Source organism: Phoxinus phoxinus, assembly GCF_949152265.1.
Source record: "Phoxinus phoxinus genome assembly, chromosome: 19".
Classification (NCBI taxonomy): domain Eukaryota; kingdom Metazoa; phylum Chordata; class Actinopteri; order Cypriniformes; family Leuciscidae; genus Phoxinus; species Phoxinus phoxinus.
In genome coordinates this window covers 24,900,152-24,918,831 of record NC_136894.1, presented here as the reverse complement: position 1 = coordinate 24,918,831, position 18,680 = coordinate 24,900,152, and the positions used below count along the sequence as shown (strand labels likewise).

The 18,680-nt window shown below is 40.3% G+C and overlaps 1 protein-coding gene across 1 annotated transcript; it reads left to right on the top strand.

Annotated features, from left to right (window-relative positions):
- Positions 1-1,904: 1,904 nt before the first annotated feature.
- On the top strand, positions 1,905-17,670 carry efna1a (ephrin-A1a). The gene is made up of 5 exons (XM_079591335.1): positions 1,905-2,212; positions 13,662-13,957; positions 14,814-14,879; positions 14,989-15,078; positions 15,613-17,670. The coding sequence occupies exons 1-5, from the start codon at positions 2,115-2,117 to the stop codon at positions 15,735-15,737; spliced, it is 675 nt and encodes a 224-aa protein (XP_079447461.1). The 5' UTR covers positions 1,905-2,114; the 3' UTR covers positions 15,738-17,670.
- The last annotated feature ends 1,010 nt before the right edge of the window (positions 17,671-18,680 follow it).

The window sequence follows — 18,680 nt, the reverse complement described above, 5'->3', positions numbered from 1 at the left end:
TGTTTTACTGAGCTCACTGTAGTGCATTCTAGGATTAGAATTTAGCCAAAACGAAATATTTTGAAGACAGTATAATGCTGGAACATTCTACATACACATATGCAGCATAATGAGTTTGCCGTACACCATATAGGAAAGCACAGGCCCTGATAATTTCCCATATAATCATTGACTAATTATGAGGTTGACATCAGGAACCTGATTCGTGTGCTTGATGTTGAGTAATGTCATGAGGAAGATGTGTGTTCTGGGGAAGATATATTGTTACCTGTCCTGTCTGGTTTACCTGTTATGGCATACAGCTGTTGCAGACGTCACACACGTCACTTTCAGGAACAAACTGGATTGAACTAGGAGGATGAAGGTGGTGCAGTCCAACAAATCCTGGTGGATATGTGTCATCTGTTTCAGAGAAGTGAGCAAAGCTAGAGTGTGTTTGTGCAATACACCTATTAGAAAGTGCGGATTTCATTATATCCTGCCATTGATGGTATAAGTAAAACATGTAGATCTTATAGATCTTAAAATTAAATTTAAGATTGTATTGCAAAGTAAAATTTGTGAACAACGACCAGTTGTTTCTGTTTTTGTGTGTGTTGTAGAATATTTATAGTTTGACACTGTCAAATTAAGTTAAATTAGAGGTAAAGTTTTATAAACCTGAAGAGGAAACTTGAAAATGAACTAACATACCATAAAACATGATTTAGAAGTGATGGAATAGGCCCGTAAAAAGCATAACAGTATCAAAATGAAAAGAGCTAAAAGCTTTCTTAAGTTACTAATTGTATGCCTTTTAAAGTGTTTCTATTTGTTGTTTAGTTCGGATCATTATTAAAAGGAGAGATAGAGGAGACTTGAGCCCCATGATTTGTTCTGTGAGAGGTACATGAATTATGTATTAGCATTCAGCAGAAGTAACTGCTGTTTTGACAAGAGTGCTAAAATGCCCGCTGGCTCTTCTTGAATCTGTCAACAGACGGTGTGTGTATTGTGCAATACACAATCACAAGTGTGTATGTGTGATCGTGAAACTAGATTGAAGATGTGAGGTGCACACAAGACATTTACTATGAAAAATGATTTTCTAAATAAGCATGGACAGCAAACTACTTTTTTTTTTTACATTACATATCCAAATATGCATACTTCCCTGCTATATTGTGCAAAAAGTAGCATGTCAAATGAGAAGACTATTCAAATACACATTGAACAACACCCATGCCAAAATAATAGGCTGCTTTAGTGTTTAAGAAGAAGTTAATCAAATTAAGTCAAGTAGTTCGAACACTGCATTTAATTTTAGCCTATATTAGGAGCAAATGATTTGTTTGACTCTTCTCTGTTGGAGGTTAATCAATTGTATTTAGCTAATTTATCAGTATCAATTGTATAAACTAGAGAAAACAAATGAAGACAGACCAAATTGGATTGACTAAAGACTAGTCTAACTTGCATTTCGAGTCTGTGTGAAAGTGTCAATGGCTTGTTCTTGGAAACTTTTGTTGATTGTGGAAGATGAAAGCATTTATACCCTAAGTGTTAAAGGGGGCATTTCGAACATCTATAGCACTCAAGTTCGCTCGTATAATCCAATCAGAACGCGATGTCCTTTGACTGTCCGGGAGGGAATCGATATTAAACTTTTATTAGAAATCATTTGGTGTTCCATAGCCATGTCAGGTTTCCGAGAAAACTAAATTACAGTATATATATTTAGGATAAATGGTAACAATCGATTCCACAACCTCAGTCTGAGCTACAAACTACAGTACATCTGTAGAGGGCGATCGACTGCTTCTCCGTTGTAGGGAAGAAAGCCTGTCAGATGATTGGCTGTTGGAAATGTAGGCGTGGCTTGTGCGAAGGTCTTTCTACAAAACCAAAATGCGGCGCAAAGAAAGTTTCATTCAGCACTGACTAGATAGATAACAGACGCAGAACTCTTGAGTTATATTGTCAATCTTTGTAGCGCTGAGTACAAACCGCATATTAACTATCTTAAGAGCAGTTTATATCAACACGGCTCTACGGGAACAGGGCTTTAGAAGAAACGTTAGCCTGCCTATTGCTGGTTATTTTCTTAATTTGGATTGAATCACAGAGGGTCTATAATGGATCTGGTGTGGCTTTTATTCATCGCAGCGAGTATGTGCGCTTTGCTCGTCTCTGCTGAGAGACACACTGTTTTCTGGAATAGTACCAACCCTAAGTAAGTAGGCTAAAGTACTTTTTTTAACCACGTTTCATTGTAAAATACTTTTTCATTATAATGTTGTGATAGTGCTTAATGTTTACGTTGAAACGCTGAGTTAGTTATTTTTTTTATTTTATTTTTGCGAACTCAAGCATAATTTGGCTTTTGTTTGTTTACTTTTATTGTTTAGCCTATGTAAATTGTCATAACTTTTTCCTCAATGTGTGAATGTTTCTTTGCAGCTTAATGCGGGTTAAAACAAAATTATGGTCAGTGTATTTGGTAGGTCTGCAGAATTGGAGACTCGTGCTTGTTTACATTATGGATGCGTTTTGACGTTGCGGTGTTACATCTTTACCTGTAACAGATTGCATAATCCTGGCACTCTTATTGCATCATAATCTCTCTACTAGCCTACCCATCACCGGAATGTTTGTTTACCTGTCCTGTGTACATGTGATCCGGAATTAAATCTGCCTCTAAGGCGAATTGATGCTTGCTGGGTGTGTGCTCTATGCTCGTTCTCGTAGTAATAGTAGCAAGTTATGGTTTTCTTTTGGCAATATTAATTTAATGTAAACTCAACAATAAGGTAGGCTACCCTCACGGTCTTGCCATATAGGCTATATTTGGTGTTGTTAATTTTTCGTGAATTGGGAAAAAAAACAAGACTGAATCGAGAAAAACGAGGAAACTTCCAGGAGTGTTTTGCTTTTTTGACGTGTGTGGTTATGAGTCAGGTGTTGAAATAGGTGCTGACTGCTGAGTGACTTCCGATGACTGATTCGCGCAGAGCTGATGACTAGAGATGGGATTGCAAAACTCGAATTGCCAATACGAGGCATAAGCGAACGAATCAATCCGGGATGTTTGTAAAGATTCGGTTGAACCGAGTCACCGAGCGTTTGCGATGGGCTGAAAGGAGAACTTTGTTTCAGAGTAAACAATGCAAGGTGGTATCTATTTTCCAGCTAGTAGGAAATATGTCACAACAAACTCTTACAAAATAGAGTAGGCCTATGTAACTAAATACAGCAATATTTAACCAAATATTAAACCACAGAGAGCATATTAATTTTCTTGCATGGACTTCTGAGAACACTTTTGAGTGATGACTCAAAGTCGTCCATGATTTTAAACCTGTTCACTGAAACGAACCGATTCGTCCAAATGAATCAGATTTCTGAAAGCTAAAGCTGGCAAATAAGATAAGTAAATAAGTCATGATTTAGTCATTTTTGAACAATTGGTGTTAATATTATATTTCAAGAGCCTGAAGGGATTAGTGTAGAAATGCTGATAACAGAAAAAGACCGAAAAGAATTAGAGCATCTGCTCCACACACTCTCTCTCTCTCTCTCTCTCTCTCTCTCTCTCTCTCTCTCTCTCTCTCTCTCTCTCTCTCTCTCTCTCTCTCTCTCTCTCTCTCTCTCTCTCACACACACACACACACACACACACACACACACACACACACACACACACACACACACACACACACACACTTAACCCATCCACTCTTCTTAGAACAATAAGCGTTTGCTTCAGCAGATGTAATGATTGCGTCAATGTCCAAACAACAGTGATCATTTTAGTGCCTGTGTAATCCACACACTTACTATTTTTATTCCACATCTTAATCTTTCCCCCTCTCTCTCTCCCTCTCTGTGATCTAATCCTGTTTTCATAGAAGTACTAGAGGGGTTGGGGGAGATGCTTTCTTTTTTTTCTGCCTTTTCTGCACTTTTTTCTGCATTTCCTTCTTTCAACCCCATGAAAGAAATATAGTCTGGTAAATATATCGTGTGTGTGTGTGTGTGTGTGTGTGTGTGTGTGTGTGTGTGTGTGTGTGTGTGTGTGTGTGTGTGTGTGTGTGTGTGTGTGTGTGTGTGTGTGTGTGTGTGTGTGTGTGTGTGTGTGTGTGTGTGTGTGTGTGTGTGTGTGTAAGCCTTGGGGGAAGGATGACTCTAGGGTCGACAGACCACTGCAGCTGAGCACGTTTTGTTTTTCAGCATGAGAGGTGATTCTGAGTCAGGTCGTGTGTGTCAACGCGCATGTTTGAATTTGTTGGTGCATGTTCTTGATGTGCTTGCAGCTGCTTGCTGAAACACATGTGTTGTAGTGTTGCTCACGGTCGATAGTTGATCAACTGGAAGGTGTGTTTCAGTGGGAGCTGGTTAAGGAGTGTCCTGGTGAGCAGTTGTAACTCAGCACTTGTTTATGATTCACTGACTCACTCATATATTTATTAACCAAACTTCCTCTGTGCACCATTAAATTCTCTGTGCACTCTTGAGTGTGTTTTTCTCTGTTTAAAGGGGGGGTACAATGGTGTTTCATGTATTCAGAGTTGTTTACCGTGTTAAAGAGATGGATTCTCATGCTAATAATGGCCAAAGTTTGAAAAGTTATTTTGAACGAATAACAGAGAATTTCTGTGCTGAAAATCATACTTCCGGATTGCAACACGTTTCGGCTGTTTTTTTTCTATCGTAGATCTAATGACGTAGACCAGAGTGGAACTCCTTATATGAGCATTGCTCTCGGAAAAGCGCGTTCACGCACACGTCGACCAGAGGAGAGAAAGACCGCGCTCATCGACGCGCTACTACCGGAAATCATCATCAGCAGCACTAAATAGGAATGGTTGATGTCAAGAATGTCTCCAAAAAAGTGTGTTTTGGGATGTGAGGGAAAGTTTACCTTGTTCAGCTTCCCAAAGAACCCAGTGTTACTGGAACAGTGGATGCAGTTTGTATTTCCGGGACAGCAAAGGAGTGTGGCAAGTGCGGTTTTGTGTTCTGGTCATTTCAGTGACGAATGTTTTATTAACAAGGCCCAGGTTGCTGGATTTGCAAACCAAATACTATATAGTAATATGGCCTACCGCACCACGATCGATAATAAGCAAACCTTCCCGGGCGCTCCCGCTTGACTCTATAGCTCCGCCCACGCCCAGAATCAAGGACCTCGGCTTTTTCCGGTTAGAATCGGAAAGCTGTATTTTTATTTTATAAATATGATGAAACTAAAGACTTTTTGGAGATATGAAGGACGCACTATTACTCTATAGGTACTCAAGATTAACATGAGATTGACTGAAACTAAGTATTTTACCCCCCCTTTAACCATTTGGAAGTACAACTATATGACTTGTAATTCATTAAAGGAATGGTTTACCCAAAAATTATTTATTCGTATTGTTGCAAGCAGAAAGCGACGGAAAGCAGTGCACCATCATTATATGAATATATATCATAATAGAGCTCCAAACGACTCCAAGATTTCTAAAGTCACATGATAGCTTTGTGTGAGGAACAGAACGAGTCATTACTCACTGAAAATGTGCCCTAGATTTCTTTGGCATGTTAATGGAAATTCATGAGATGAAGACAAAGTCCAATTCATGAACAATTCATTCTTTTAAGTGGAATCTTTTCAATGTTCAATCAGTTTATCCAGTTCAAAAAAACTTGTTTGTTCATGAATCACATTCAACTCTGGTCCTAATTATTTTTTGTGTGTGTGTGAATAACGTCTAAAATTTAGTTTTGTTTTTCTCTTAAGCTACTATGACATCAGAAGATTTGGAATATAGTACATAATGCACCTTAACCACTTTTATGATCCTTTTTTTATTGTTTTATGATTTTGAAGCTTGAAAGCTCCAGTCCTCATTTATTGTAATAGAAGACTACACTGTTCACAATTTTTTTCCTTTTATGTACCATGTAAGGACAAGAGAGAAAGTAAAAAAAATGACAGAAATTTCATTTTGTTGAGTGAACTAATCTTTTAATATTACTCATGAATGCTAAAACTTTTTTCTGTAATTGTTGTTCTTGTTATTTTATCATCACTCAAAGGCTTATAGAGATTTCTTCTCTTTCTGTATCTTTCTTCTGTCTCTTTTCCTCTTTCTTTGGCTTCTCTCTCTCTCTCTCCTACAGTACCTGTCCTTCCCAAACCTCCTCCCTTTCCTCTGGCTGCGTGCCCCGTACCGCATGGTTAACTGGCACAAAGTTCAACCTCTCCTCCTTTTCTTTAACTCTTTCCCTCTATCGTTTCGCTCTGCCCCGATCCCATCAGTACCCCAAAACTCTCCAACCTCCTCACATTTTTGTTTCTTCTCCGCTTGTCCACGATCACCCCATTGTGTTACTGTTTCACCCTTGTAAAAAGGCCTTTTACATGGTTTAATTCAGCCAGAAACGGGGCTTTCTTGGTTTTCTACCAAAAATGTCCCATTCACTTGTGTTTTTACCAGGGAACGGGGCTTTTTGCTTGTGGGGTTTTGCCAGCTAAGTGCTTTTTTGTTATACGTTCCAGCCAAATTAGCACGCTCCCACCACAGATCTGCAACGGAACAAAACCAGGGGCTAGTGTGACCAATTGCGGGGCAGAGTTCACAGCCGAAATGAAGTGCCATTCATGTGGTGTGTCTGCCACTGTGCGCGTCTGTAGATGTGTGCGGAGAGGAGAAGTGGAGATAGAAACCGGTGATAAAGTGCCATTTTGCTTTTGTCTACATGTCACTTAGCATTAAACTCATCAGATCTGCGTGTGTGTGTTACACTGACAGTGAGAGAGTGAGTGATGAAGTGCCATTCACTCTCTGTAGTCTGTCACTCTCTGGTGGCCTTCAAATAGGGAGCCGCCACTCGAGCCCACCTCTCTCCCGATCTCCTGTCTGGCTTCTCCCTCGTTCCCTCCACCTTTTATCTCAGCCGTACACGCCAGTGCTTTTCATCCTTTTATTCGGTTCCTGTCCTTATTTCCTTTCCCTCTGTGAAAGAAGGAAGAAAAAAGAGGTGTTGAATTTTTTTCCTTTGCCTTTCTTTAACGGTTTTGGCAGCCATAAACACCAGTCTGTCTCGCTCCCCTTTTCTCCTCCCTTTCACCTTCTTCATGCCTATTCCGTCCATTCTCTGACTCTGAATTCCGCGATATCCACAGAATTCAAATGGCCGTCATTCACAAAGCTCTACAGATTCTTGCCCATTGAGTGTTTGTTTTGTTGCTAGTTTAGTGCAGAAATGAAAATGGTCATTGTTTACTCATGTCCATAGGCGCCAATCCCATGAGTGATTGGGGGGCTCAAGCACCCACAGAAAAACACAAGATAGTCTCCATTCATTTTAACCAATTGTAAATTGATTGAGATCTGATTCTCACATTGGGTCCCGGCTGGTCGTGATACACACAATTCTACTATCATATATTTAGCATTGCAACATAACAACCTGACATAAATGATAACCCATAAATGGGTTGCACAATGATAAGTTGCATTTTAAGTGATTAACTCCATAGTCATCAGCAGGGGTGTATCCTGGCATAGGCAATATAGGCAGCCATCTAGGGTGGCATGGGACACTATAAAGGGGACATGCAGCTTCATGGAGTATGGACACCAACAGGCAGAAACATAAATCGGCACTTAAGTCATTCAAAATCCATATGACTTACTTCAAAAAACAAATGAAGATCAAGGAATTACTATATTTGTTGAGCTCTAAGTTATGTTTCTTTATGTTTTATAAAGCATGAAAGTTTTGGGTGAATTGACTTTCAATGGAGTGACCAAAATCTCTCAGATTTCATTAAAAATATTGTGATTTATGTTTCGAAGATGAAAAACAAACATTTGACACTAACACATTTTTAAGATAAATAAACCCATTCTGCAGAATTGACCTCTTCATTCCCTCCATCCCTTCTCCAGATTGTAATCAGCTTTTAATCTGTCGTCTTGTGAACTGAATTTGGCTTTTTTGCGCTGATTGCTGAACCATGATAATCTTTTCCAGCAGAGTCCTCGTCCGTTCAGGCTCTTACATACACAGGCAGAGGTGTTTACTTTAGTAATTACTTACATAATGTATAACAAATTGTATGATATTTGTCCAATCATGAGGGATTTGCCATATTGTGATTTACAAACCTGAGTGAGCAAGTGCACTCTGTCCAAAGGTTCAGGAGACGGCCTTTTCCCTCGTTAAGCTTGAGTTTCCTGGCCAAATGTTTTCCCGGGAAAATGGCACATCCTGCACGTACAATAAACAATACCTTTCTCACACACTCGCGCACGCAAGCAACCCGCTTCTTACACAAGTCTCAGATACACACTTCCTCGTACACACGCATACTCTTTGAATTATAATTCACACGAGTTAAAGGGCTTGGGAAAGTGTTAGTTTTGTCTACGGCTCAGTATCAAGAAAACACGTGCCTTTACGCCCATCTCTCCCATTTGTCCCTCACTACTTTCCCACACACATCGTCTTAGATATTTGTTCATTACACCTGCAGTAAATAATACTGTTATCTTTCTGTTATATCGTGCAGTGCTGTCACAGCATTTCATGGACTTATGATTCCCAGAATTGTTCTTCCTTCTCACAGTCATTCCTTTTCCTCCCTTTCAACTTATTCTTGAACATCTTTGATTTATCTTAAATGTTTAATCAGTTCCTTTCATATTTTTAGAACACATGTCCAGCCGAATGTATCTGAAGGTGTATTTAACCGCTTATTACAATCATACGCTAAGTATTTGTCAGGAATGTGTTATGTTTGCACGTGTATATGTGTTGTGTTAGGATCTTGTTGTCACAATCTCAACCCCATGAGTTTTTTTGTCTCCGGCACTCTTGTTGTTTGTACTGTTCTTGAATGGTCTGGTTTTTAAGGTGAAGGTCCATTCCCACGACACGTTGCACGCATTTTATTACAACACGGTGCGAGAGGCCACTCCCCCTGATGGATGGTTAATGCTTAAACAATACAAGGAACTACTGAATACATTTTCATAGCGATATGAGTTTCCCTTCACACTGACTGCTCCCCTGTTTCTAATTATTTATGTAATTTATTTATCTATGAGAGGATTTCAGAGCTGGGCAGAGCCAATTGGTACAGTTGACCAGTCTAGTTAAGTGTTAGTTAGTGTGACAGATCGGACAAAATGAATTAGACGAAGGCAGCTTTTAACACACCACCATACCAATTAAGAGTTTAGGAATGTAGCTTATGTTATTATACACACCTTAGATTGTCAGATATATTTGGTTTAAAAAAAATGGTGAAACATTGCATTTTTCGAGTAGATCTTTATCACATGCCATTTCTTTACAAACGAGAAAAGAGTTCAGTCATTTGAGAAAGCAAATCTGACAACTTGATCAGTGGTGCTGAGAGACAAAAGAAAGATTGAGCGATTTGAAGGGACAGAAAAAAAAAGATTGATGTGGATAAGATGAATGTAAACAAGATGGATTGAAAAAACCCCAGTGTGTAATATTGTCTTGAAATGGGGGAACCGGTCGATTTTGGTTGCCATGGCAGTCGCAAAAGGGCCAGAGTTAGTGTCCACAAACGCAGGTCACTAACCAACATACCGTGAATTCCAGCGAGACTGTTTATGATTGGTTGAGAGCGCCTTGGGGGCGGGGTCGCATGGAGAATGAATGGGGGATCAAACAGGCTTATTGAGTGCTGAGAGACAAACCGAGGGAGTGGACAGAGATGGATGGATAGAAGAAAAGATGAAAGAACAGGACTGGTCCGAGTCGGGGCAAGGACAAGCACAAGAGCCGGCTGCGGTTTTGGTGTATCAAAGGATTTTTTGCTTTTTTCCTTTCTTCACATTCTTTATCTCTCTTACACCTGCACAGTATAAAGCTTTTTTTTAGTTTTTTTTTATAGACAATTTTTTTTCTTTCCAGTACAAACTGCCACACCAACTCCTTTCCCTTTTTCCTTCTATCACTCTCTTTCTATCTCCCGCCAACCTTTGTTGCATTTCCAACCAAACCACTCCACTGTAACGCTCCAACTGGGTTTCAGAACAATACAGAGCTTGCTATGGGCCCCTCATCTCTCTCTCTCTTTCTGCTTGCATTAAACTGAATGAGGCCCCTGGCCCCTCGGCAACCTAGGCCGGGTAATCCCGGAGCACAGAGCACCCGATGATCCTGCCGCACTGCATTCCGAACCAGTCACCCAGAACAACAGAGCCTGCATTAGCACTGAATTAAAACGGCAGAGGTTTCAGAGGCTAATGACAGTCATTTAGCCAGCAAACGCAGGTGTGAGGGCTATAGTGAAGGATGGATATTTGAACAGATCCGGTGGTCAGAATTTCGTTAATTACCGTTTAGACTGTAGTATCAGGTGGTGAAAGCTACAAAAGATCACAGATCGGATGACAGGGATGTTGGTGGGCTTATTGTTGGAGAATGTGTTTGTGTTTGAATACACCAGACCTTCCCTTTTAAACAGGTGAATGTGGAAAGAATGTTAACTTGTGCATTTCCTAGAGTATTAACCAACATCCCTGCTTCTGTGTGTGTGTTATAAGTGTGTGTTAAGGTCTGCACTGCTGACTGCGAGCATTTCCTCAACCCCTCACCCCCCACTGATCATCCCCCCTTTCTCTGAGCTCCAACATTCCAGCGAGTGATAGAGTGTTGAAATGAGAGAGGGAGAGGGAGGAGAGACCAATTGATAGACAGACTTAGAGGGGGTAAAAAAGAACAACAACGACAAAACTTTGAACTAAAGATTAAGAGACCTGAGATTAACCCTACAGTTGCCCATTTGGCATCAGGTCAGTTCTATTGGCTGAGAATTCCACTGATTTTTACAGGAAGATGAGTTCAGAATTAAAGAACTTCAGCTATTCACATTTTACGGTAAGCACGGACGTGACTCACAAGCACCCGCATCCGTCCGCCAAGTTTCAGTCTTCATTAATGAAGCATAGAGTTCATTCATTTATTCACATTTTCACTCTAATAATAAACTCCACAATCTAATAATCTGTCTATAACCATTTTTTGTAGAGTTAGATTTTTTTTTATCAATTTGTCACTGCTTTGGCAATACATGGATAATACTAATAAAGCATAGTAATTTACGTTTAAGACTAAGATAACTTTTTTTTTAAACCTTATAACCATTATCAAGCCTCTTTTGAAGCCCAGGACAAAGCATAAATGATTTAAGTTCATCTATGGATGCTCAAGATGAAGTTGAGCCCAGTATGTGTGATGAATGATGCAAGAATGAGCGAATGGCATTACTGTATGAATTAAGGCATTGATAAAGTAACTGTAGCATTTGAAAGGACACTGGCGTAGGGAGCACCCGCTGACCCCTGTATTGAGACAGAGTCCATCCCCCACTGCTTTCTCCCACCCTCCCCACTGACTCCCAGCCCCCGGAGGCTGAGGGGGGGAGCAGCATAATTGCCCCCCTCTGGGACCACTTTAATTCCAGTCTTTGTGTTTTAATTGCCCCCCCTCCCGACCCCTTTTTGATGAACACATTGGGGCCATACCACAAACAGATTTTAATCAGGGCTTTAACGGGGTGTGTGTGTGTGTGTGCTGGTGCACCAGATGACTGCTCCCAAGCATCTGGTGACAGCAGTTAAAGAATGTGAGACGTAAATTATTATTGGCGGTGAGGTACATTTGCTTCATTCATCAAACAAAGATGCATCAGTATGTGACTGCTGTACACAGCCACCAGAGAATTGAAGTGTGTGGCCGGGAGTGCTAAGTTTGGCTTTATGTGTAGCGCTGTGTGTGTGTTTGGGATCTGCAGTGAGTGAAAGCAGCAGGCCAATTAGAAGGGCTGTATGTGTGTGTAAGACTAGAAGGGGTCTGGAGCCAGATCGTCTGTCCTAAGACCAAGGGGTCCCCCCCCCATCAACAAACAAGAAAAGGAGAGAGCGGGAGAGACTCAGCAGACTTTGATCATCGACCAGACGTGTGGATGTTGTCACACACACCGACAGAAACGCCCATTCTGGGAAATAACGCTACTGGCATTTACAGCAGACAGGGAGGAAAACTGAAATTCTCCAGAATCTAGGAGGATCGCAGTTAGTGTCTATGATGCTCATGTTGGCCCTTGAGATGTTTGTGATCCAGTATTTCAATAATTCAACTGATACTTTACAACACTCCTTCATTATAAGTAATGGCGATGTTTCCAGATGGAAACTGTAAGTTTAGATGATTTACATTTAGAAGTCACACAATTCAAGGTATCAATCACATCCTTAAGGTAACCCGTGTAATTTACAAATATGTGTAGTATCTATCCAATCAACCAATAGAAAGAACCAAGACCCCACCCAACATTTAGTCCCCCGCTAGTCCTTTTTACTCTGATGTACGTCACAATACGGAAGAAAATATTTGTCCCTACTTCTGTTTCATCATGGCTTTAAGGGCTATGAAGCACCACTCACAAAACTAAACATTTAATAACAAATCTTAGACTGCAAAAAAAAGTCGACTCAACAAGAGAGAGTTGCTTTTGAGAATATGAGAAGTGAACCTGATCACCATCCAAAAAGTTGCGCCCGGGGAGCCCAAAAAAGGTTTTATAGCTGATTTTAGACCTGGCTGATGTTGAGCTCATAATGAAAATGTCTGAACCTGAGCTGAGCTCAGAAACGAACATATGGAAGCTAAAGTGGCATCCGATGATGGATGGATGTATAAATAAACGAGGGCTTTCTTTCTACCTCTGGCATTCTTCTATCAGTGGGCAGCACATAAACAGAGATAGCACACTGCCAGAAGAGCTACAGGAGCAGAACTAAGAATGAAGCAAATGCTGGAGAGCGGGAGGGAATGGAGAGAAGCAGACAGGCAGACTGTCTCCGCCGCCTCCCTCCGTGTGTCAAATGAAAGGGAGAAGTGTGGCGTAGACTGGGTGTGTATGACTCCGTCAGCCGGAGTGCGTGTGTTTATCTGTAATGAGTAAGGGAGTGTTGACGAAACGCAGATTTATTTCTCTATTTGTGTTTGTGATTCTGAGCGTGTGTTTCTTCAGATAGTCAATAGTCATCACCTGGTAATGCAACCTGACAGATTGCAAATGTCTGCACAAATAAGACTCTGCTCTCACGAGGCGAGCGAGATCAATACATAGCAAACATTCACGCCAATATGTCCATGTTCCTGCCATTTTCACCAGTTCTGACCTATTCTCTGTGTACGGACCAGCATGCGGTTCGATCAATGAACCGATGTTTAGAATAATCTATAATCATGCATCTGTCCCGGCTCTTCTTCTGCAAAGAAATCAACACACTCATCTGTCTTTCCATTGTTCGCATTTTTTGGCTTTTCTTCCCCTCCGCCATCCCTTTGTGATTTGCCGTCTGGTCGTCTTTGAGATGGTATTGTAGATCAATGCAAGGGCAATTGAAAATGTGATTGCATCAGGCTTGGCATTCAAGTCACTCGCTCTTTGAAAGTTCTCTAAATGAAGAATTCATGTCACCACTGAGAGTGATATCGCTGGAGTTATTCTCGTTTTCTTGCTGCCAATCTAGATGATCTTGTCTCCCAGAATTGAGTTTTAAAGCTTATTTATGTATTTGCTTTATTGCATTGCTCTTTTACAAAAAATATTTATGAAATCCATCTTATTCTTTCAGGTTCCGATGGAACAGCTATGCAGTTGAGGTACACCTGAACGACTACCTAGACATCGTGTGCCCTCACTACCCACTGGGCGAAGTGCCGTCACAGGATGCCGAGCGCTACGTGCTCTACATGGTGGAACGTGAAGACTATGACTCCTGCCGTCCACAATCTTACGACCAGATGCGCTGGGAATGCGGCCACCCTTTCGCCCCTCACGCACCCGAAAAGTTCTCCGAGAAGTTCCAGCGCTTCACTCCATTCACTCTGGGAAAAGAGTTCCGACAGGGCGAGAGCTACTACTACATCTGTGAGTACAGCCCTTTAAAAGTCAGCTTGCACTTAAGCAATGAATGTGAACATTTATAGTGGATCGTTTTGAAGAATGGTTAGGGGTGGAAATGTTTTTGAACATCTGAAAACCGGTTATAGATTTATTGCCCCACAAACCATGCACTGAATGCTAAGTCTGTGAGTCATATTTGAGCCCTTCTTTTGCACCACAGTAATGAATACATTTCAATTTGTGTTGCGGACTGCTAAACTGGCAGCAGAACCGCTACGTGTCTTTCTGGCATCCCCACGGGCTATCCTTGGGGACTTTGGGCTGTCGGAAACACAAGGAGCGCAATTCAGCGAGCATGTGGACTAGTATATGGAGGTCTAGAATTAACAATGGTGAAATTTGACAACCCAATATAGACCGTTCTAGGAAAGCGTACTTCTAAAAAGGCTAATTCTGCTAAGACTGTAAAGTTAAGGGTGGAATGTTTGATAGATAAAATGCATTAGATCCGCTTTGATGGTGTGGAAAGATCACAAAGATGTCAGTTTAAACTCCAACACCTTTACAGTGTTTTTTAAAAGCACAACTAAACCCAATTTTCTCAACTTTTTTACTTTTTGTCAATGGATTTGCAGCTCTGCCACAGTGTAAACTCTAGTGTGTAGGTGCCTTAAGAATTAGAGTACAGTTCCACCACTGTCGTAAAATAGATCAGACACAGGTCACAGGTCCAGGTGGCTGCTAAAGAGAAGTGGATTAGCCACTACACGTCTAACACTATTAACCTCCTTTCTAATTAACCTGTCTGCTAACCATTTACCTCCCTATTATCCTTTTATCTTCCTCTATCCTGACGGCCTTCTCTTTTTTTGCTTTGCAGCCAAACCACTGCACCACCACGGAGAGGAGTGTATGAGACTCAGATTAGACGTCGTTGCTAATGATGGTGAGTATCGCCGCCCTGGTGGCGTGTAGTTGAACTGGCAGATCTTAAAACTGCACATATTTCGCATTTCAGTTGATCTGTGTATTCACTGGTGTTTTCTTCCATTCAGGTTCTCAAGAAGCCAGGGTTGGCACAGGAAGTGGATCTAAGGTGGGCACAGGGGGAGGAGCTCACACACCGTCTAATCGGTTACCAGCAGGTACAGTCACATCGATTTAAGTTTTAAGGGGATAGTTCACCCAAAACTGACAATTCTGTCATTAATTACTCACCCTCATGTCGTTCCATACCTGTAAGACTTCCGTTCATCTTCGGAACACAGATCTGAGAGCTATCTGTCCCTCCATTGACCATCCATGCAACTACCACTTTGGCACTTCAAAAAGTTAATAAAGACATCTTAAAACTAATCCATATGAATCAAGTGGTTTAATTAAAATGTTGATCTCTTTGTGAACATTTTGAAGTGTCAAAGTGGTAGTTGCGTAGCTACTGGAGAGACAGAAAGCTAATTTAATCAAAAAGAAATTTAATTTGTGTTCCGAAGATGAGCGAAAGTCTTTGGAACAACATGAGTGAGTATAATAAATGACAGAATTTTCATTTTTGGGTGAACTAACCCTTTAAAACTATTGTTATTAATGGCCTTGGATAATGTTTCTGGGCTTATCTTTGTATACCATCTCCAACAACTAAAAACTGAAATATCTAATATATTATTTCCATGTTACAGATGATCCTGTTGTTGCTCTTCCTGAAGTGCAGCAAAGCAAGCGGACAAACTCCGCCATTTCAGGAGCATCCTGGACTGTTCTCACAACCTTACTCCCCCTTTTATTGTTGTTGGTCTTACAGTGAGATGAACACTGGACTCAATTTCACTTACAAAAGACTGAAATGATGGTGGCCTGTGTTGATGGAAGCACACAGAGGTAGCTCTTTACGTCCCAGTGCTGGCCATTGGGAGAAGCATACCGGAAGTGGAGTGGAGAAGCCTAACTGGAAGAAGAGGGCTTTCGGACACTTCTAAAGAAACAAAAAAAAAACGAGACGTCAGTATTTTTCCGGAAATATTGTTCATGCAAAGGGAAATGTTTTCCCTTTTACCATTTTTTTTTTCTTCATATAAACGTCTGACCACTCAAAGCCTGGATAAGAACAAACTGAAACAATAATGCAGATTTGGAATTAGCATGAACTTGGAATATGGACAACCCCCTTTATTTGAGTGTCATAATGATGGGACGCAAGCCAAGAATGAGCCAAAGACCACAGAGCTTCTCACGGAGGAGTAGAGCGATCGAAAATATTCATTGTTTTCTCATGTTTTGTATATCCAGAGAAATAATTGAGTTTCGTATTAATTTATGTAGCATCAGCTTAGTGGGTTTTATTCTCACTGTCTCATGGTTTTACAAGACTGTGTGCTGTACCTGGATTTAACCTGGAAATGCAGTACAGAACACACACGTACCCCTTTACCGCCGAAATGGTGCTGGTGCCTGTGATGGGACACCTGTGGAAATGAACAGAGCGGTTCCAGATTGGGCCCCGGCACCCTGACAGCGGAAAACGGCGGCATCCGATACTGTTTACCAAACCCACTGACTCACTTCCATTCAGAAATGCTGTGTTGTTTTTGTACATTCATTGTTTAAAGAGTTAGTAAATTATTAGTTTTGCTGCAGAACAAATTACTGTATATAGTGAGCAAAAAATGTTTACTGTGTGATGGAGAGAGAGGAAATGAGACGTGAGAGAGGAGAAACTCGTTGGATTAATGTGTTGAAGTGTAGATGGAAAGGGAAATTGGATTATTGGATAAATACACACATTTCCTCCCCAAGTGTGTGTGGAGCTGTGATGGTATGTCCTGGCACGGTGGGTCAGATCAGCACCTTTAAACTGCCAAGCACAATCAATGAGAAGCACACTCTCACACAACCACTAATGTACACCTGGAAATGAACTTTATAATTAAGAACAGAAGTTTTACTTCATCTAAGCTGTAAATTCAGGAGAATATGTCAACTGATTTGTATCGGCAATTGGACTACACTAAACATTGCAGTTTGCTAAATTATATTTTTAATTTTAATACATTTATGCTGGTACTGATATCAAAACATCAGGGTAGCACATGTGTAATATAACACCGATATTAAAAAAATTATAGAATTAATGATAGAAGACATTTAATATCATTAAATTGAATTATATGAACAGTGTTTGTGTGCAATCCGATGATAGCAATTGAGATATTTGACATTAAATGAACATTTATTTTACATAATATTAAATAAAAATCAACACACACACAAAAGCAGAGACTGATGAATCCCAAAATGGCCAAATGCCGGCTGATATACTGGTCTGTCACTACAATATAAGCTTAGCTATTTTGTTGAAAATCGACATATACTATCAGGAACATTTAGTGTGGGAATACTGGACCAGGCTTACACACATTAATAACACTAATCAGCTAAAGCACTATGAACGAACACCACACACACTGACTCTGACATGATGTAGCCGTTTAAGCTCAATTCCGGACAGTTGTTCGTACGACTGGCACCGCTGTATACGATTAACGTTGGGTCACTTTGATTCATTTTTCCATTTTGTTTTTCTTTTTTTATTCTCGTATTCTTATTTTGTACATGTATTGTGTAAAATGTATATTATGTATATAAAGAGGATTATATAAAAAAAAAGACCTTTGATAAAAAAACAAACAGTTAATGTGAAGATTCTTATGTGAAAATAAAGGATATTTTTTGAAAATGCGATTGTAGCCGACCTTGTTTTTATATATATAAGCAGTTGTCCTGCTAACATTTATTGCAGTGCTTTCAAGATTTTATTCCTTAAAGTCACCATGGAATTTTATGGAATATTGCAGTATTTATTATAAATGATTTTGTGCACATAATTCTTTTTTTTTAAATTCATTAGTTCTTTTAATATTTACTCCAAATAACTTCCCCTCCCTTTTGCAGCAACATGTCTTCTCAGACGACGCGTTTAGTGGCTTGAGGGGGCGGGGCAACCTGTCACTCACATGAGATCGACCAATAGCAAACCACAACCATCCAATCAATTCCGAATGGACAAAATCAAGTCCCGTCCTACATTTTCTCTTGTTCGAGAGTAGTGTCACAATAGGGAAGAAAATACTATCGCAACTTTCCCTTCATCTCAACTTAAACAATAACAATCTTATTATATTGTATATATTGACTACTCAGCATCCAGGACCAAAACTATCTGAGCTCATTTAGAACAATGATAAGTCAGAGCGAAAGCACATATTGTCCTGCTCGTGTGTCAATAGGATGAAGTATTTTGTCTCTCAGGGTTTATGATTCACCGGTGACAGGAAAAAAATCACAATGGTCGGAGGTCAGAGGCATCAGTTTGACCGTATGAGTGTGTGTGTGTGTCTCAGGAGGGTGGCTCTTCCCTTTGTATTCTGGCTAAACTTGGAGCTTTGCCAGACGGCTCAGTAAACACAGACACACACCTCTTCTGTTATTGTTTGCCATTTTAGAAGCTCTCATTCGCTTCATTCCAATGTTGTGCATGTGCGCATCAAGCTCAAACTATTTAAATATTTGTTTGCCATGAAAAAATGACAAACAAATATATTTCTAGGATTTATGGGAAAATTTGTTTGAAACATTTGGTCCTTAAGCTACTCCCTACTGAATGACTGGTTAATTGAGCTATTTTGGCAGCTCTTTTCCTCAGTTATAATTTGTATAAGTTTTGTCTATGTGATTTTAATGTACATTGTTT